Raw genomic sequence first — 21,329 nt, forward strand, 5'->3', positions numbered from 1 at the left:
AGTTTGTTTTCTTGGATGGAGGGCCTGTTTTGGCAGACTGTGTTTGTTTAGGACTATCACCCAGGCTGTCACCCCTGGGTGGGGTAGCTGTTGAGGCCTCACGTTATGGGGAGAAAGGGCAGCTGCTTATTTCAAGCTAAAGCTTCCAGCTTTTCCACGCCTCAGACCATGGGCAGACGGGCCGGCCAGCCTGCACCATCTCAGGGCAGTTGTGTGGCTCTCATATAAGGAAAAGCATTGCTCTTGGCTTTGCTGTTGCACCTTGGTACCACCTCCTGGTCACTTTCCGGTCTCCAGTGGCCATCCCCACCATTCCTGCCTAAACCGGGGGGTGGGGGCCATGAATGACTGCCGTTTCCTTCTTGCTTTTCCGGCTCTTTCACAGGCTGCCAGCACATACGGCTCCTGAGGATGGGTTCATCTTCTAAAACTTGCATCAACAAGTCTGAGCCTGGATACCACTGTGTCAACAGAGAAATTATTTAGCTGGGTTCAGGCATCGTCCAGTGGTATTCGTTAACGCTCTGTTTGAAAATAACAGTCATATGAACACTTTTGGTAGCACAGACCGGAGTCCCTGTGATCTCCAGCTTTCAGAGCCTCGGAGGTGGAGCGTCGTGCCCCCCTGTGTGAGGCAGGAAGCCGTGAGGAGGCTCCACCATCTGCTGTGACAAGTGACTGACCTGACACCTTCTGTCTCAAGCATCCAGGTGGAACTGGAAGCGGAAGCGGAGAAGATGCAGGCATCCCAGCAAGAATTACTTTCTCTTGAGGAAGCTGTTTACACTCCAGACTTCGATGTGGCTGCACCCCAGATCAACAGGAACCTCATCCAGAAGGCTGGTTACCTTAATCTTAGAAAGTGAGAGTTCATTGCCTGCCCCTTTTTCTAAAATCTGTGTTCCCTGGGAGTGGCTAAAAAGCACCTGTTAAGTGCCCCATGAGAGGGTGGGGGTGTGTGAGGTTGGGTTAGAGCTCCCGCCACAGCGCCCCTCCTGCCTGGGACATAGGAAGTGTCTGGGCCCAGGTCCCAAACTGCACTGAGAGATGGGGCTTGAAACAGTCATGTGAGTAAGAACCCAGTCAGTGCGTAGACTCCCAAGACACCACAGGCCGCCCCTCCCTGGTCACCATGGCCACTTGACATAGACTGCTCTTAACTCTTATCATCCTAGACCTTTGAGACCCTTCCCCAGACCCCTGATGGGTGAGAGCACTGTGCTGGTGATGCAGCACTGAGGCCAGAGTCTGAGGGCCAGGAAGCTTCCAGAATCATCTAGGTTCATATAGACTGAACCCCATGTTTAACCCTCAGGTTTCAGATGTTCACTATGAATTAAAGAGGTGCCCAGGTTTGACTGTGCCTGAGAGCAGGTGGGGTTGTTGTCAGGTGCGGTGGTGAGCTCTGACTTTGGTCAGACGTCCTGGCCCGGCTGGGCCCCGCTGCCCCGGCATTTCATCTGTAAAATAGAGCTGAAGATTGCACCTACTTCATAAAGTTGTCACAAAGATTGAGTGAGGTAATTCCTAACAGGTATAAGTACTCAAATGTTAGCTGTTACCACTTTTGGAAATTGTAATAATTGAGGCAGGAAACCTAGTGCCCCATACGTAGTTGCTACTCAGTAAATACCGAATCAAATAAATATATTTGATATCCCCCAAATGGAGGATGTGTGAAGAGGAATTGTCGGCTGTTTTCTTACCAGGTTAGAGCCTTTCAAAGGTCTGTAAAGCTCGTTGAGATCACAAGCCAGAGGTCTCCTTTAGTTCTGTACAGATAGAAAACTCCACAAGGTTCTGGTTTTATTTGCCAGGAACTAGATTTCTCTCCTGTAAACAGCCCACAGAAGAAGCATAACATCTAGCTGGAGCAAAACCCAATCTGGTATAAAGTGCCCAGGATTCTGGGGTGTGCGCTGTGGCCGGGGTAACCCTGGTGACTCTTAACTCGACTTAGAGCAGTTCAGCTCTGTCTTAGAGAAATGATCTTCAAGGTTTTCAGTTCCTGATGGTGTTGGACTAATTCTGTTTCCAGATCCCAGCTTTAGAAGCCAGAGACTGGCTGCAGTGGGGGTGGGCACCCCCTGCCCCCACCCTGGAGTTGGCTGTGGACCAGCCTTTCCCATCTTAGCAGAGCCCATCACCTCCCAGCTCGTTCAAGCTAACCTGTGCCTCTCCTGCTACTCTTTGCACTTGAATTGTTTTCAGAGAAGTTTTGCTTTAATGTAAAGCAACACTATTTCTAAGATGCTACCAATACCCATAAAGAGGCAGCAAGACTGAGGTGCCTCTCATGCTTCCTAGTACTAATGAGCTTTTCACAACACAATTCTTGCAGTAAAACAGGGCTGGTCACCACCACCTGGGAGAGACTCTACTTCTTCACCCAAGGCGGGAATCTCATGTGTCAGCCCAGGGGCGCCGTGGCCGGGGGCTTGATCCAGGACCTGGACAACTGCTCAGTGATGGCGGTGGACTGTGAAGACCGACGATACTGCTTCCAGATCACCACTCCCAATGGAAAAGCGTAGGCCACACGGGTTTTATGTGGGAGGAAACAGGTGCAGTGACCCCACTTCTGCCAAGGGCCTCCTAGGTCACTCCTCTGTGCCAGCCCTCCACGGGGGAGGCCCCGTTCTGGGTGCTGTTGACCTTTCGGGAGGGTGGTTTTATGTCCTCTTTAAGCAAGCACACAGGACCATATGGAATCCAGCCTGCCTTATCTAAGAAGTCCCAGAGAGGATTTGTCTGTGGCTGTGGAGAAGAGGTGACCTCCATGTGTAAGACGGTGACAGGAGCTGTCTGTCAGCGGAGACTCAGAGAGAGGGGTGGGGCCGTAGCCGCTCCTTGTCTGTTCTAGACAAGCCTTTGTGTCCACATCACGGGGTCGGGGGGCTGAGGGGGAGAGTGGGTGCTTGCCCGAGGAGTCCGCGTCCCCAGCTGACACAGGAGATGTGAACAGGACATGCCACTGCAGCAGAGTTATTCGTCAGCACTCTGTCCCCACATCTGCCGTGCACCTCGGGCCCAGGAGAGGCCATGTTTGCAGAATGGCAGCCGTGTATCATCCCAGTAGATCCCATCCCAGTGGGACCCCCTCTCACTTAGAGCAGTGGTTTCAAACTGCTCCAAGGAGTTTGGAGCCCCATGAATTGCTCCAGGCTTCACCTGCTTGGGGGAGAGGAGTGGCCCCGTTCTCAGTCAGAGCTGCTCTGCTTGCATTTGCTTTCTCTGTTGGGCTTCTGAGTTGAGATTTTATTTAAACAATAGCACGTTCATGGGGAGGGGGCAGCGTTGGTATGATGTAGACCATCTCTTCTCCCAGAATGGCAGAGCATTTTTAGACATCATCCTTCCTCTCTGGGTGATGGTAAATGACCTGGGAATGAAGCTTCTGGATTCTAGTCACAGTCCCAGGCAGTTACTTAACTCCTCTGGGCCTTGGTTCCCTCAGATAAGAAATAGGGATAAAATCCATGTTCCCCACCTCCCACAGATGAGATGAGGAACAAAGGGACTGGCAGGTGTGGAGTCCCTTTAAGGGTGACGCCTTCGCAGAAGTACAGCAGAATTATTTGTATCTTATTCCTGGCCCGCTGCATGCAGATGTGCAGTCACTGAGGTCCAGGAGGCACTTACTTAGATGTACTTTATTTCAGGGGAATAATCCTCCAGGCAGAAAGCAGAAAGGAAAACGAAGAGGTAAAGGTTTTGTTTGTTTCACTTCTGTTCTAGTATAGTGGGTGACTTTGGGATTCAGCAGGTTTTTTTAATGTCATCTACAGTGGATATGTGCAATAAACAACATCTCCAGACAGATCTACCTGACTGACAACCCAGAGGTAATTCACAGCTGCCCTACATGCGTCTCAGCTCTTTTCTCAATGTGAAAGGTAAGCGTCCACCTCTTGGAACTGAGCCTGTCTTCCTCTGGATTTGTAGGCAGTCGCCATCAAGTTGAATCAGACGGCTCTCCAAGCAGTGACTCCAATTACAAGTTTTGCAAAAAAACAAGAAAGCGCTTGCCCCAGGTAACTAAAGGACAGAAAAAAACTAGCTTTTGTGGAGCCAAACTGTGTATTAGGGATTTCACCTGTACTAGGAATTTCATCTTTACAGCAGCGTGGTGTTCAGCCCTGTTGTACAGAAGCAGTAACTGACCAGGAAAGGGTAAATACTTTGCCCATGTTCACAGCACAAATGAGGGGCTGAGTCAGAATTCAAAGCTGTCTGCTTTCAATGTCCACCTCCTTCCCCTGGACCATGCAGCTGCAGCCTGAGCACACAGGACACACACTGAGTATCCTGCGAGTCAGGAGTTCTCCCCACATTTCGTATCAGCATCAACAAAATTATGGAACCAAAACAAAAATTTTTTTAAATAAGGAAGAAAATCACCTTTTATGTGTCTATGTTATGGTGCAGCCCTTATCATATGTGCATTTATTTCACATATATATTTTTCATATTTTCACATTTTTCATAATTGTTCCTTTACACACTATTGCATCATTTGTTATTATTGACTATTTGAATATTTAGTTTGCTTCTCCTTCCTTTGTTTGCTGTTGTCGTTTACAGTGAGGATTTTCACACATACAGCTTTCCTCTTGTTTTGAATACTGCTTTAGGATTTATTCCAGGAATGCCATCTTAATGGGAGTTTCCATTTGATTAAATAATAGAAGGCTGTATTATCTGTTATGCTAATGAGAGCATGGCATCACAGGGCAAGTTGAAATCCTGCCTGTATTAGGCCTCCATCTTTAGTGGCATGGTAGAGTCCCGTTACATGTTTTACAGATGCTGTCTAATGACTCCAGAAGAAAGTTGTGAGAAAGCTCAGAGTGGTTGGGTAACTTCCCAGGGTCTCAGTGCAGTGCAGTGTGGAGCCAGCGCTCGCACACCCAGCCCTGGGATGCCAGGAGGAACGGCCCGAGAGAAAGCAGAGAACAGGCTGAGTCCGATGGTGAAAGAATTAGGTGCCCTGCTGAGGAGCCACAGGCAGGGGAACAGAACTGCAGGCTTTGACAAGAGGGGAGGCATAGTCAGAACCGGCTGGAAAGACTGCTGGGCGGCACCTTCTGGGAGAGAGCGGATGGGGCGGGAGAAGGAAGGGCAGCGAGGCCCCATGGGATGTCCCTGTGATAGTAGCTGTGAAACAGAACACGGGAACCTGAGCAAAGGGAATAAAAATGGGGACGAGGCAACAAGTCTGAGAACACTCCAGTGCCATAATTTAAGGGTAACAGTTTACACAAAAGTAGCATGCTTACTAAGTGCAGCTTTAAGGAAAGCACTTTATAAATGGAAATGGAAATACAGATCCGGCCAGTGGGGCTAACCTGTGAGCACTGTACTGGGTAAATGTGTCTGTCTTCTCTCTGTAAAGCCACACGAGTGTTAGAGGGACATAGTGAAGAACACTGCACTAGACTTGGAGTTAGGAGACATGTTCTTAATAACAGCTCTGAACACAGCTAGATGTCCTTGAGTGGGTCGTCAGCATTCTGGGCCTCTGTCTCCTCAACTCTGTGATATAAGACGAGAGAAATCAGACCGCCTCCAAGGCCTCTTCCAGCTCTAAAATGCTGTCTTTCTGGGGTGTAATCAGAAGGTGTGATTGGTTTTCTAAAAAAACAGTCTGGGGCTTCCCTGGTGGCGCAGTGGTTGAGAGTCTGCCTGCCGATGCAGGGGACACGGGTTCATGCCCTGGTCCGGGAAGATCCCACATGCTGCGGAGTGGCTGGGCCCGTGAGCCATGGCCGCTGAGCCCGCACGTCTGGAGCCTGTGCTCTGCAACGGGAGAGGCCACAACAGTGAGAGGCCCGCGTACCGCAAAAAAAAAAGTCTGCAGCTCAGATTTATTTATTCAGTAACTGATTTTTCTCCTCTGTTCTACAATAGAATAAGTAAATCACATTCTTAGAAAGGAACCCATAGAAGGGATACAGAAGAATCCCTAGGAAAAAAAATGACTGTAGCCAGACAGCTGGGTCAATGCAAAGATCGGAAGGGTGACAGATGTGGCTGCCAGATGATGGCCCCAGAGCAGTGGAGGGCCGGGGTAGTATCTCTCTTAGGGTCAGCTCATTAGGAATAAAGAGATGTTTTGATGACAGTGGGAGAATGAAGCAGAGAAACTCTGTTCTTGGGAACAAACTGCCGTTCATTTCCAAGCAAATTTCATGTGTGGCCTTCCCTCATTCTGCAGTTACTTATATCTAATATTCATTCATTTATCCAGCTATTCAACAAATGTTTGTTGAGTGTCCAGTATGTGTCCAGGCGCTGAGCTAGATCATGAAACTTAGACTTATAGGAGAAGACAGGCAGAAGGTAAACAAATACTTAGTTAAAATACTGGAAAGCACTGTTATGTTAAAGGTGAGGGCGCTGTCATGGAGAATAAGGAGGAGACCTATTTGGGGCCTGTCTGTAGAGATAATTAAATTGAGAAGTAAGAGGTGAGAAGTAGCCTCTCTTGCAAAGAGCCAGAGGTAGAGCATTCCTGATCCCAGCTGTGGAGGCTGAATGGCAGAGAAGAGCTTGGTGTCTTTCAGGAGCTGAAAGGAGATCACTGTAACTAGACAGTGGTCGGCAAAGGGAGGTCATAGAGCAAGACGAGGTTGGGAGGTAGGGGGGCAGGGACACGTCATGAAGGAAGTCAGGGCAGGGGTTTGGGGAGCTCTGGAAGGGTTTTAGAGGTAGGGGTGTGTGTGTGAGAGAGCGAGAGAGATGATCCACTTTACATTTTCCAAGGTCAGCTCCGGCTGCTGTGGAGGACACACAAGGCAGAGCTGGGCAAGCAGGTATCCAGTGAGGAGTCCGTAGCAATAGTCCAGGAGAACACGATGGTGTCTTATTAAACGGATCGTGGCAGAGGAGATGAAAAGTAGGTGGACTGGGACTTACTTTGAAGGCAGAATCTGTAGGACGTTTGTTACGTGAGATGTGGAATGGAAAGAAGGGAACAAACAAAGGATGACCACAGTCTGGGTTGAACACCTTGGCAGTTGGTGGCGATAGGACACCACCATGAAGACATGAAGAGTTGGTATCAGTCAGTATCAGGAGTTCGGTTTACGACATAAGTTTGAGATGCTTGTGAGACATTCCAGTGAGTTGTCAAGTAGTCAACTGATATATGTCTGGAGGGCAAAGAAAATGTCTGGGCTGAGTCTCTGAATTGGGAGCCCGTCAGCACGGAAGTGGTGGTAGAAGAGGTCAGCTAGGGAGAGTGTAGAGGGAGGGAAGTGGAGCCTGGGACAGAAGTCTAAAGAGCTCCAACATGTGGATTAGAGGAGGAGCCTGCGAAAAACACTTCAGGAACAGCAGACGAGTAGGAGGAAAACGTGTAACGTGTGGCATCAGCACAAACCAAGAAAGGAGAATTTCAAGGAGGAGAGGTCGATTATGTTAGATGCTTTGGGAGACCAAACAGGATGACGATCCCAAAGTGTCCATTCGAGTTGGTGACATGCAGATCACAGGTGATGCTTTAATTTGCATCACTTCACTCCTCTGTTCAAAGAGTCTTCAGTGGCTGCCTACGTGCAGAGTCAAGTTAGACCTCACCCAATGGTGTTAACAGCCCTCTACAGCCTGGCCCCGTCCTGTCTTCCTTGTGTGATCTCCCCTCATACCCACTGGGGAGCCAAAATCTTGGGACTCGCTTCCTCCCCTTGAAGCTTCTACCCACACCTTCCTCCAGTGCTTCACTTACTATATCATACTCCTCCTCTCTTAAAGACTGGATCATATAGCAGATGTGATTGATTTTGGTTACTGAGGCAGTGTGACACTGAGGGAGAGCGCTGTACTGGCAGTGAGACCTCAGTTCTTAATCTAGCTACTAACCCACCAGATAACTGAGTGCCTTCAGGATTACTACTCAACCTCTCTAGAGGCCTCGGTTTCCTTTTCTGTTAATAACGGAGGTTAAAACTAAGCGTCTCGCCTTGCAGTGACCGTCTACCATTCTGTCTATTGTGCTTGTATCCATTTTCCATTCATTATGCTCATTCATCAGATGATATTATAATAGCTCCATGCAACCTATTTAGTTATTGACATACTTGAGAAATTTGCAATACTGATATACAAAATATCAAATGAATGGAAAGATGTTGAGAGTCTTCTTATGGTTCAAGCAATGTAAGAAATCAAAATACTTTTACATGATTTGCCCCTCAAAGGTTTTTACACTCTAGCTGGGGAGAAAAGATTATAAGCATGAAAGGTTAAATTACAGCATTCTGACACTGGAAGAGAAGAAACATGGAGGCACATGATTAACTACTACAGACCGTGCTCTACTTTTACGTGCCACAGTCTCACAACAGTCCATGTGGGCACAGTGCTAAGCTCAGGAGGCACACAGAGATCCAAGACTGTCCTCAGGGCTTACTGGGAAGAACCACAGGACTGCAGAGGAAGCAGAGGACCAGGCTGGCCTGAAAGGCGATGCGTGGATGAGTGGCGATTCGAGCTGGTGTCTGAAGTGCAGGGGAGAGTGAGTGAACAGCAGACCTGCGATGGAGTTGGAAATGAGAAGCACGTGGGTGTTTGGTGTCGCTCTAGTGGAGGACGCATTAAGGGAGGGGAGAGGGAGACCTTCAGGAGAAAGGACAGCCAGGTGGTTGAATGCTAGGCCAAGGTGTATTATTCATTCAGCTAGCGTTTTTGAGTGCCTACTACGTACCAAGTAATAAATATGATTTAGCTATGTAGCTCCTGCCCTCAAAAACCTGTCTCAAAGGGAGAAAGACACAAACAGGAAATTAACAGGTAATATAATAAGCAGTCTTAACAATGCAGAATGCTGTGCACCAGAACAAGCTATAGGTAATGTGGAGATCTGAGGGATTTTAACCATGGACGTGAATGACATTTTACAAAGATTTATTGGTAGAGTGGGTTAAATCTTCTCCCTTATCTACTTGTAAAAGTTACATCGGCATTCAACAACTATTCATTTGATTGTAAAAGCTTAAGGTTAAAAGGGATTAAAAAAATTTTTTTTCCTATTTTGTACTCCAGCCAGAACATGAAAAGTTCAGAGGTGGAAAATGACAAGATTGTTCCCAAAGCAGCAGTCATTATACCTGAAGCTGAACAACTAATTGCACCTGGAACACCTATTCAGTTTGACATTGTACTTCCTGCTACAGAATTCCTTGATCAGAACAGAGGGAGCAGGTATGGGCTAAGGGGGGTTACCTCTGGGAGAACTGAAAATAAATTTAATGTCTCATGTCCCTACCCACCCACCAGACACGATCACCTTCTGACTTAGAGTTCAAGTGTCACGTGTCCCTTTAGCTGAAACCGTCAGGATGTTTGACTCTGGCTATTCCCCTAGGCGTATCAACCCTTTTGGTGAAACTGAGGATGAGACATTTCCAGAAACAGAAGGTAAGTGGCTAGTTCTGTGTACTTATTCTTTCCCCGGCACAAAATGACCAGGGCCATTGAAATAAGATGGGAAGTCATGTTCTAAAGAGCTTTGACTTGAAATATCAATTGAAATTATGATCCACAGATGTGTGTTCTCTGTGCAAACTCACTAGGACACATGCAGTTAGGACCATCCTGGGATAAACACTAAGGGGAGGCTGACGGATTTCCTGCAGCTGTCGTACCATCAGCCACATCCATACCCTTTTTGTAGCTCCTGCAGAGAAATGCTGCCAAATCTAAATCTGCTATAACATTACTGCAAAACAAAGTCCAAGAGGATAAAAATCTGGGTGAGTCATAGACATGCTATGTCATTTTAGAAAACCAAAAACACAAATAACTCATTCTTAAATTTGAAGATGACATGAAAAAAAAAGTTATTTAATTTGTTCAGATTCTGATTTTTGTTGTTTGATTTACATTCTTACAAGATACATAAGAACACACTCAGTAGAGCTGACCATAACCTGCTACTCCAAAGAGCTACACTTCCCAGCCGAGGCAATTTAGAAGTGTTGGCAAGACCTCATTTTAACACAGCCTCTCCTTGACTGAAGCCTGAGAATGTCATTAGAATGAAATGCTACTTATTTAAATTTAAAAGTAGGACTTGAGAACTGGCATTCCTTTCAGCTTTAGGTAAAAAAAAGAAAAAATGACGTTAATAGGCTCTGCATCAAATCTGACTCTCTGCTTATATCTAGCTGACTTCTCACACAGTCCACAGTTTTTTAACTGTCTACACAAAAATCTTTCTAACTTTTAAAAACTAGCTTCATATGGGAGTAACCATTTATAACATATCAGTTATATTTTCCTAATAAGTTTTTTTAACCCTTATTTTTTAGGGGCAAGGATACTCATAGGGAGGACAAGTGAAGAAAAAGTAGGCTTCTTAGTTTTAAATGGTGGATAAGTGAATTACTGTTCTTACAGAAAAAAAAAAAAAGATCTTTTAAACCTTCTTCATGATCTGCCAGTTGTGGCTGCTGCTATTCAGTTTGTCAGGTTACGTGCCATTATCAAGGAGCCAATACTGTCAGCTTATTAGCATCAGATAAGCTAATAGTTCTGCAATCTCCGTTAGTTTATGGAATGTCATCCCTGCCCTTCAGTAATAAATGATGTGCATGAATTGAATGAAACCCAGCATCAGGTCTTATCTTCCTCAAATACATTTTTTCCTATAAGAGGACTTTATCAGCGGGCCAAAGTAATGAATGAATTTTCTATTGTCTAGTGGAAAAGCTCTTATTTTCAGAGAAAAGGTAAGATGCGTATACTGCCACTTACATGTAGTCAACCTAGAGTTCATGCTAGAAGGATGTTCATGTGGTTTCATTTTATAGATGAAGAAAAAGAGGTGCTTTTCTAGTCTAATGAATAGTTCCAAACAGACAAAATACGGACAATAGGAGATTCAGAGCTTTGGCAATTTGTGGCTTATATAAAAGCAGAGTATTCAGAAGTTTTGGTAGAAAGCCCTCCAGAAAGCAAGGCAAACCCGAGGTCTTCAGCCTGTTCTCACACCAGCACATGTGCCTCTGGTATGTGCGTCGACAGGCAGGACGTGAAATGATCCTGAGCAGAAAATGCTCTCAATGCTCTCTTGCAGATTCTCTTTTGCAACAGATGTTTATAGTTCGGTTTTTGGGATCAATGGCAGTTAAAACAGACAACACTACTGAAGTGATTTACGAAGCAATGAGACAAGTATTGGCTGCTCGGGCTATTCATAACATCTTCCGTATGACAGAATCCCATCTGATGGTCACCAGTCAAGCTCTGAGGTACATTCAGTTTCATTTTCAGATTTTCTTACAGCTTCGACTGATTCCCCTTTGAAACATCTAGAATGTTCATAGTAGAATTGTTTGATTAGATTAAGTAAAGATGCTACTCATGTTTCTGCTCTGTTTTTTACATTTTGGTTTTATAAGATACATTGGCTATGGCTTCCCTGGTGGCGCAGTGGTTGAGAGTCCGCCTGCCGATGCAGGGGACATGGGTTCGTGCCCCGGTCCGGGAAGATCCCACATGCCGCGGAGCGGCTGGGCCCGTGAGCCATGGCCGCTGAGCCTGCACGTCCAGAGCCTGTGCTCCGCAACGGGAGAGGCCACAGCAGTGAGAGGCCCGGGTACCACAAAAAAAAAAAAAAAATACATTGGCTAGAAGAAGTTCCCTTAAAGACAAGAGCTGATATTTTTAGCAACTGGTATCTTTAGTGGTGAATGAATTCTACCCTGTTGGGCGTAAAGATGCCATCACTCGAGAGTTACTCTCTGTATCTCAGAGCTTGCAAGTGGAAGGGTTTTTGTTTTTTCTCTTCATCTCTGAGAGTACTATTTATAAAAATTAAAAACTATGAAAACAGCACATGAGCCTGCCTGAGATAACTAGACCACCACAAGGAAAATCTGATTAATATTTGTTGGGCTGAAAATAAAGAAGCCAAGTCATGTTAACTACATGATTTGTGGCCTCAAGTAATCAGATCCGTATGAATGATGGCAAACGACAGTCAAGCTGTGGCTGCCATGGGCATTAAGGCCTGCACTGTACAATACTGTAGCTACATGTAACACTTGAAACTAACTCATCTGAATTGAGAAGTGTTTTAAGTGTAAAACACATACCAAACATTTTAGATCTCAGACTATCCCCCCCAAAAAAGAATGCAAAATAATTTTTAAATTAATAATACGCCTAGCTGGTAATATTTTCAACGTATTAAAGTGTATTAATTTCAGCTGTTTTCACTTTTTTTGATGTGGCTGCTAGAAATTTTTAAATTACATACGAGGCTTACACTAAATTTCTGTGCGACAGCAGCACTGCTTTAGAGCCTTATTCCTGACCTTGGCATTTATTAGCTGTATGAACTTGAGCAAGTTACTTAACCTTTGTGCCTCGGTTTCTTCAGCTATAAAATGAAAACAACCATATCCACACCCCATAGTATTGTCATGAGGAATAAATGAGTTAATTCATGTAAAACATTTACAGCTGTGATGGGCACATAGAAAGTACTCAGTAAATGGTAGTTTCAAAAGTTAATTAGCACTTCGGCAAAAATCAGAATATAGTTTCTTCCATTTATTAAAATCAGTCCTTTTCATTTGTTATAAACCTTCTACTGAGAATGAGGTTCTTATGAATAAAACCTTATATTTATTTAAAGATTTTCTCCAAGTGTGTCCTGGACCTTTCATAGGCATTGAAAGCTTTCATAAGCTACAAAGCTTATGATAATCTTTCTTATAATCACCACCAAAAAGATCAGAGTAAATGTATGTAAAAGCAATGTGAAAAACCGTAGTACATCAAGTAACACTATCCCCAAAAGTGCAAAGACAACCCACAGAATGGGAGAAAACATCTGCAAATCATTTATCTAATAAAGGTATAGTATCCAGAATATATAAAGAACTCTCACAAATCAACAAAGAAAAAACCCAGTTAAGAAATGGATGAAACCCAGTTAAGAAATGGAAGAATGTCTACTTGAGTTGACATTCCTCCAAAGATATATAATTGGCCAACAAGCACATGAAAAGATGCTCAGTGTCATGAGTCACTAGGGCAATGCAAATCAAATTCAGAACCACTTCACACCCACTACGATGGCTATGGATTTTTTTTTTTTTAAAGAAAGTAACAGGTGTTAGCAAGGATGTGGAGAAATTGGAACACATTGCTTGTGAGCATATAACATTGTTCAGCCACTGTGGGAAATAATCTGGCAGTTCCTCTATAACTTAAACATAGAATTCCATTCGTGGGTAGATACCCAAAAGAATTGAAAACAAGTGTTCATATAATAGTACTATTCGCAATAGCTAAAAGGTAGAAATAATCCAAATGTCCATCAAAAGATGAATAGATAAACAAAATGTGGTATATACATACAGTGGGATATTATTCAGCCTTAAAAAGGAATGAAGTACTGGTACATATTACAACACGGATGAGCCTTTAAAACATTATGCTAATTGAAAGACAGACACAAAAAGCCACATATTGTATGATCATTTATATGAAATATCTAGAATAGGCAAATCTATAGAGACAAAGCAGATTAGTGAGAAGCTGCCAAAAGCTGAGAAGAAAGAATGGGAAGTGACTGCTTTAACAGGTATGGAGTTTCCTTTTGAGGTGCTGAAGATGTTCTGGAACTAGATAGTGGTGATGGTTGTACAATGTTGTGATGTGTTAAATATCAGTAATGGTAAATTTTACCATACACATCCTTATATGGGAATTCATGTTTCGAGACAATTTAGAAGTCACACAGAAAATCCGATCTTAAGCAAATCCAAAATCCAGGTTACCTGATGTAGACAGCAAACTTAAAAGTTACTCACAAAATATGATATGAATGGTTTAAATCTTTATTTATAGAAAAATTTTACAAAATATTTAAAGTTATCCCAACTTGAGGGAAATTGTTGATGATATAAATTTTAAAAATCATTAAATTCATATTCATTAATAGGGACATAAATAAAAATTTATTTATTTAGCTTTGTAGCTTAAAATTCCATACTAATTTTCTCATTTTCTTAACCACCTCTTTGAAATATGGAGGTTTTTATCCCTATTTTACAAAGCAGTTGAGAGAAATCAGGGTGACTTACACAAGATCATAAAGTAGCCAGGTTGGAATTCAGTTTTAAGCCCTCTGATTATAAACACCATGCTTTAACAAGTATAACTGCATACCTTTCAAATTGTAACCATTTGGGGGGGCAGCTTTATTGAGATATAACTTACATACTGTACAGTTCGCCCCTTTAGAGTGTTTTTTAGTATATTCAGATTTGTGCAGCCATCACCACGAACAGTTTTAGAACATTTTCATCATCCCCCCAAAGAAAACCCATACCTGTTAGTAGTCATTCCCTTCTCCCCTGCAACCTGCTCAGCCCTAGCCACTAATCTTGCTGTTTCTGTAGATTTGCCTATTCTGGACATTTCATATAAACAGAATTATAACCATCTTTTTTTTTTTTTTTCTTTTTTTGCGGTCCGCGGGCCTCTCACTGTTGTGGCCTCTCCCGTTGTGGAGCACAGGCTCCGGACGCGCAGGCTCAGCGGCCATGGCTCACGGGCCCAGCCGCTCCGCAGCATGTGGGATCTTCTCAGACCGGGGCACGAACCCGTGTCCCCTGCATTGGCAGGTGGACTCTCAACCACTGCGCCACCAGGGAAGCCCATAACCATCTTTTTAACAGATTTTTTGCTTTCACTTACGAAACTTACAGCAAATCAATAATAATTTATATACATAATACCATGTGTTAGAAAGTAGAAATATATATATATCTATATATAAAATATCTATCTATATATTTATCTATATATAAAATAACAGTAAATTCTCTAATGCAGTTAATTTTCTCAGAGACACTGATGATGCTTAAAATGTTGTTAAAGAATTTATCTAGAATACCTTCTTAAAGTTACTCCTCCTACACCCAAACTGATAGGGAATAGTTTTGTTAAAATCCCTTCACTGTTGTCTCACCTCTACCCCATGTTTTTAAAAAAAATTGTTAAACTTAGAAGTATCCATTTATCCAGTACTTTAAGGGAAACAGACTGATAGTAAGTGCTGAGGTGCAGGCTGTACGGAATAAGATCCATCCACACTAATTTTCTAGAGAATTATAATGCAGCCTTTTTGGATAAGCACTAAAATACTGTGAAATTCTCTATTTGCTATAATCTTCCATTAAAGATACCCTGAGGTTTAACTACACAGGTTCAACAAAGGCAGAAATCATGGCACATGCTCCCTTTGGATCGTCACATGGAGCAATCTCACCTCGCCCTCAACTAGGTCTTATATTTTCATATTTCGAGGGGTTTTGTGTGATTTTATTCTGAACTTGTACAAACTCATCTAAGGATATAATTTTATCCAACATTTGTGATACAGTGAATCTCTTAAAATTTCAGGTTGATAGATCCTCAGACTCAAGTAACAAGGGCCAATGTAAGTACCCTCATGCATGCTAATTTTAGTGATTACTCCTTAATTCACCTTTGTAGCCACCTGAAACACAAAGTAGGCACTTAGTAAATTTTATTTGCCAAATTAAATGTCACTAATAAGTGCACTTTTTTCATGACTTTTGCCATGGAGAATGATCTTGTCTGTTTTTTAATTCCAGTTTGTTGTGTGATATTAGGTCTATTCCTATTTTTTTCTAGTTTGAACTCACTAGTGTCACCCAGTTTGCTGCTCATCAAGAAAACAAGAGACTGGTTGGCTTTGTGGTCCGCATGCCCGAATCCACAGGCGGAGAGTCCCTGAGCACATATGTTTTTGAAAGCAACTCCGAAGGCGAAAAGGTCTTGTTATTTTCTTCATCTTAGGATTCCATAATATTTCAGCCCAAAGAAAGATACTTTTTAAAGGGTTATTTTACACAGCCCCCCTGGATATTTAGTTGACTGTTCTTCAGGTCCCCATTGAGTAGTTTAGATAATAATACCTCCTAGTAAGGCCCCACTGAAGGAAAACTGGAGTATAATTTCCTTATGGAAAATACATATCAACCAAAATAGAGTGAATGAAGTTTAATGGTGAAATATAAGTGTTTAGTAGAGCTATCAGGAAATGTTTAAAGCAGTTCCCCTCAAATTTATTCTTTTTTAAAAAATTAAAGCAAAAGTTACAATGGAGAAAATCTATTCTCAGCAAACCAAGGAAGCAGATGTCAGGAAAGTACATATAGACTGTTCTTTTCTTTAGTATGAAAAACTGCATTCACTACTTAGAATTGATCAAAATGAATCGACCCTTCTTTCAGGAAGTATTTGTTTACCACTGTGTATGAACGTGCAGTGGTTAAATATGGTTAAGAGAGAAAGGAAAAAGGTATCCCGGTAAGAACTTTAATCGATTTAATACCTTCAGTTTTCCCTTAACCTGGATATTCTTTGTACGCACAAACCGGCAACAGGAGACCAGGACAGGTGGATGCTAGTGTTCAGAGCCCTGTGTGATGAGTCTCCTACAGCCAGGCCCTCTGTCCCCACGCTGACGTGAGCAGACAGTGACGTCGTTGTACTCTCATAATCCCATTTCTTTTTGAAATTCTTTATCCTTTTCTGCCTTTGCCAAACACTACTTTTCTTGTCTTTTGCAGATATGTTATGCTATTAATTTGGGAAAAGAAATCATTGAGGTTCAGAAGGTAAGGTGCATTTTAGTGCTGGTTTAACAACAACTCAAAGGGTATCTTTACACTTAGATTTCTCTCAAAAAGAGAAATGATGCTCACTAGGCAGGGTGGCCAGGTTTGGGATCTCCTTTTAGGCTTCTAACGACCGGGCATTTTTGATCAGCTAGTTCCATGGTCACTGGTAACACGTAGAGTTCTTAGCAAGTATCACTGCTGCACCTCCTACTGTTTTATCAATTTTTTTGTTGCTGTTGTTGTTGGCTAGATTTCCTTTCTTTCAAATGAAGCTGGTACAAACCTCAGCATCTACCATGCGCTCTAAGGCCTTCTTCCTCAGAGCGGTCACAGGCCCTGCAACACTGAGACGTTACCTGGACGTTTATTGGAAATGAAGACTCTCAGACCTGTCTATCAGCAGTTTGCAATCTTTCATTTACCCAACTAATTTTTGAGATTAAATTTTGTATAAGAAAAACCCTGGAATTACAGCAGTGAACAGGGGGCTTCTGGTTCAGCACTGTCCAGAAGAACTTTCTGCAGTAATGGAAAAGATCTATTTAATATGCAGATTGAAATGTGGCTAGTGTGACTAAGGAACTGGATTTTAAATGTTTAATTAATGTAAATAGTAACGTGTATTGAATAGCTAGTAGGTATCATGCTTGTGCAATTCTAATCTATCAGGGAGGGGCAGACAGATCAAGGACTAAGACCAACATAATGAAAAAATGGCAAGCCGTGCAAGTTTGTTATTTTATGGTGTAGATCAGAGTTGGCAAACTTTCTGTAAAGGGCCAGATAATAAACCTTTCTCAGCTTACTATCTCTGTTGCCAACTACTCAACTCTGCTGTTGTTAACACAAAAGCTGCCATAGTATGTAAATGAATTGGCATGGCTATGTTCCAGTAAAACTTCATTTATAAAAACAGGTGGTGAGCCAAATGGCCACAGTTTGCCAACTCTTGGTATAGAGTAAAAGGAAAAAAAGGAGTTTAAAGACAAAGAAAGGTCAAAGTTGTGAGGGAAGTTCCTCTCTGGACTCTTTCCAGAAAGATGATTCTGAGTTGGCTATGTAAATGATATTTTGACTGAGAGGTAGAAACTTGGCCTAGTTTCTGGAGGAAGTAATTCAACTGAGGGTGTCTTTAGAGATTCAAGGAGGACCCAACTGAAGGCGCACACAGACGAGTCAGAAGGAATGAGGCTAGATTACAGAACATAATGACAGCCAAGCCAAAGGGGTTTTAAGTGCATTTTAAGCATTTTCTTTTCTCCTCCTTAAACTCCCATAACTTCAGGATCCAGAAGCACTGGCTCAATTAATGCTGTCCATACCACTAACCAATGATGGAAAATATGTACTGTTAAACGATCAACCAGATGACAATGATGGAAGTCCAAGTGAAAATAGAGGCGCAGAATCTGAAGCATAACCTTCTTGCGCCTTTGGGTGAAGAGCACCCAGGAAGGAGAGCTACCTCCTTAAGGGTTTTCAACTTCTCTAATACATACAGGCACACCACTTGGGTTTCAGAATGCTGACAGCCGCTTGTGGAACGTACTATTGATGCCTTGATACTGAGACTTGGGAGGGAAACAGTAAGAAATGGTTGACAACATACCCATCTACAAATGTTATTTTAGGTGCTTTGGGTAAGTCCTTTTCTTAGATCGCATTGTTCAGTGCTCAGAATGAAAGCTATGGAAAAAACGCATTGTTCACTTTATTTCAGTGTCATCTCTTTTCAGTTTCCAGTATCTTTTCAAAAAATGGTAAAAGCCTAGATTTATAATTTGATAAACACTAAATATTTCCTATTAATATAATCTATTTTTGTATTTTACTTAATGAGCTTTAAGTGCCTGTCATTCTGAAAACTGTATATTTATAATCTCGTTTGTCTCATAATTGGACCTAACAGCATTAATTTGTGCAGTTAGGTGATGAGCCCTGTGCATTAAGGCTCGAGCACTAGCAGATGCAGGTCTAGTTTTGGTAATTGTTCAAACATCATGCAATAAAAAGACAAGCAGATGAGTACCACAAAAGATGTTTAGTTTTACAGTGGAACCTTAATGAACCAGCATTCAGAAGTTCATGGTCCTTTAGATACTGTTTTTAGGGGTGGATCACCATGGACAGGGTGCAGCTCTACCAATTCCTGTTTCTTCTGAGCCAGACCCTCCTTAAAGAAGGGACCAATTAACTTTAAAACTCACCTGAAGCACAACTGGCCATGGGGCTTGGTATAAAAGTTCCTATTTCCACCCTGAACATGTCTGGTTCCAGGCATCCCAGCCCACTAGGAAACAAGTATAATGACCTTTAATTGGTACAGTATGTTTAATTATAACGAAGTTCAACAGAAATATCACTTTCTTTGTAATAAATTAACCTAGCAATAAAAGCTAGCAAATAAAAACTGTTTCTTTTGCTTTTTGTGGTTATTTTCTAGAACATCCCTGAAAAAAAACTAAAGTTGGTTCTGTAGCTTTAACAGTTAATTCCCAAAAGAAAACTAGGACATCATAATGAAATCACAGCAGAGGGGATGTACTATGCAACATGAGTGGAATAACGTGATCTCAATGCCAAGCTTTTAAAAGGTGCTGCTCTTAAAATGGTGGATTAATAAAATAACTTTTGCAACTCAAAATTAGGTTAAAGGGTTTAACTGAGGAATCCACTTCTATAATGTGTGTACCGTCAGAGACACAGTGAGCTAGTCAAAACAGTATGAAATTATACACCATAAAATCTACAGTTCAGTGTTTGTTAACTAATGTCTTATAAATTTCTATATCGTAATCATAGTAGATCAGTAAGTTCTGACAGGCTTCAAGAGCCACAGTCCCCTTAATTCTTGCTTAGAATTGTTCGGGATGGGAGAACAACATTGTTAGAAACTACAATCAGTTTAATTAAAATTTTAATAATGTGTGGCCTATGGAAAACAAAAAGACTAAACAAACAGAGCTACCATATGATCCAGCAATCCCACTCCTGGGTATCTATCTGGAAAAGATGGAAACTAATTTTAAAAGATACATGCAGCCAGCACTATTTACAACAGCCAAGACACGGAAACAACCCAGGTGCCATCAACAGACAACTGGCTTAAAAAGATATGATATGCATATGTATAAATACACACACACAAACGGAGCTGGAGGAATCAGGCTCCCTGACTTCAGACTATACTACAAAGCTACAGTAATCAAGACAGTGTGGTACTGGCGCAAAAACAGAAAGATCAATGGAACAGGATAGAAAGCCCAGAGATAAACCCATGCACATATGGTCAACTTATCTTTGATAAAGGAGGCAGGAATGTACAGTGGAGAAAGGACAGCCTCTTCAATAAGTGGTGCTGGGAAAACTGGACAGGGACATGTAAAAGTATGAGATTAGATCATTCCCTAACACCATACACAAAAATAAGCTCAAAATGGATTAAAGACCTAAATGTAAGGCCAGACACTATCAAACTCTTAGAGGAAAACATAGGCAGAACACTCTATGACATAAATCACAGCAAGATCCTTTTGGACCCACCTCCTAGAGAAATGGAAATAAAAACAAAAATAAACAAATGGGACCTAATGAAACTTCAAAGCTTTTGCACAGCAAAGGAAACCATAAACAAGACCAAAAGACAACCCTCAGAATGGGAGAAAATATTTGCAAATGAAGCAACTGACAAAGGATTAATCTCCAAAATTTATAAGCAGCTCATGCAGCTCAATAGCAAAAAAACAACCCAATCCAAAAATGGGCAGAAGACTTAAATAGGCATTTCTCCAAAGAAGATATACAGACTGCCAACAAACACATGAAAGAATGCTCAACATCATTAATCATTAGAGAAATGCAAATCAAAACTACAATGAGATATCATCTCACACCAGTCAGAATGGCCATCATCAAGAAATCTAGAAACAGTAAATGCTGGAGAGGGTGTGGAGAAAAGGGAACACTCTTGCACTGCTGGTGGGAATGTGAATTGGTACAGCCACTATGGAGAACAGTAGGGAGGTTCCTTAAAAAACTAAAAATAGAACTACCATATGACCCAGCAATCCCACTACTAGGCATATACCCTGAGAAAACCATAATTCAAAAAGAGACATGTACCAAAATGTTCATTGCAGCTCTATTCACAATAGCCAGGATATGGAAGCAACCTAAGTGTCCATCATCGGATGAATGGATAAAGAAGATGTGGCACATATATACAATGGAATATTACTCAGCCATAAAAAGAAACGAAACTGAGCTATTTGTAATGAGGTGGATAGACCTAGAGTCTGCCATACAGAGTGAAGTAAGTCAGAAAGAGAAAGACAAATACCGTATGCTAACACACATATATGGAATTTAAGAAAAAAAGTCATGAAGAACCTAGGGGTAAAACGGGAATAAAGACACAGACCTACTTGAGAATGGACTTGAGGATATGGGGAGTGGGAAGGGTAAGCTGTGACAAAGCGAGAGAGAGGCATGGACATATATACACTACCAAACGTAAGGTAGATAGATAGTAGGAAGCAGCCGCAGAGCACAGGGAGATCAGCTCGGTGCTTTGTGACCGCCTGGAGGGGTGGGATGGGGAGGGTGGGAGGGGGGGAGATGCATGAGGGAAGGGATGTGGGAACAGATGTATATGTA

At 42.3% G+C, this 21,329-nt stretch overlaps 1 protein-coding gene across 2 annotated transcripts in view; it reads left to right on the plus strand.

The window, feature by feature from the left end:
• The window catches only part of APPL2 (adaptor protein, phosphotyrosine interacting with PH domain and leucine zipper 2), a 52,454-nt gene extending 33,361 nt beyond the window's left edge, over positions 1–19,093 (plus strand). For both annotated transcript variants that reach the window (XM_081249073.1, XM_081249074.1), the window contains 12 exons: positions 704–862; positions 2,342–2,530; positions 3,663–3,705; positions 3,789–3,845; positions 3,946–4,034; positions 9,046–9,204; positions 9,368–9,420; positions 11,081–11,255; positions 15,427–15,463; positions 15,682–15,822; positions 16,623–16,670; positions 17,959–19,093. In XM_081249073.1, the coding sequence (XP_081105199.1) occupies positions 704–862; positions 2,342–2,530; positions 3,663–3,705; positions 3,789–3,845; positions 3,946–4,034; positions 9,046–9,204; positions 9,368–9,420; positions 11,081–11,255; positions 15,427–15,463; positions 15,682–15,822; positions 16,623–16,670; positions 17,959–18,093 (1,285 nt within the window). In that variant the 3' untranslated portion in view covers positions 18,094–19,093. The remainder of the gene's footprint in view (positions 1–703; positions 863–2,341; positions 2,531–3,662; positions 3,706–3,788; positions 3,846–3,945; positions 4,035–9,045; positions 9,205–9,367; positions 9,421–11,080; positions 11,256–15,426; positions 15,464–15,681; positions 15,823–16,622; positions 16,671–17,958) is intronic.
• The last annotated feature ends 2,236 nt before the right edge of the window (positions 19,094–21,329 follow it).

Source organism: Mesoplodon bidens (assembly GCF_964165515.1).
Source record: "Mesoplodon bidens genome assembly, chromosome: 11".
Taxonomy (NCBI): Eukaryota; Metazoa; Chordata; class Mammalia; order Artiodactyla; family Ziphiidae; genus Mesoplodon; species Mesoplodon bidens.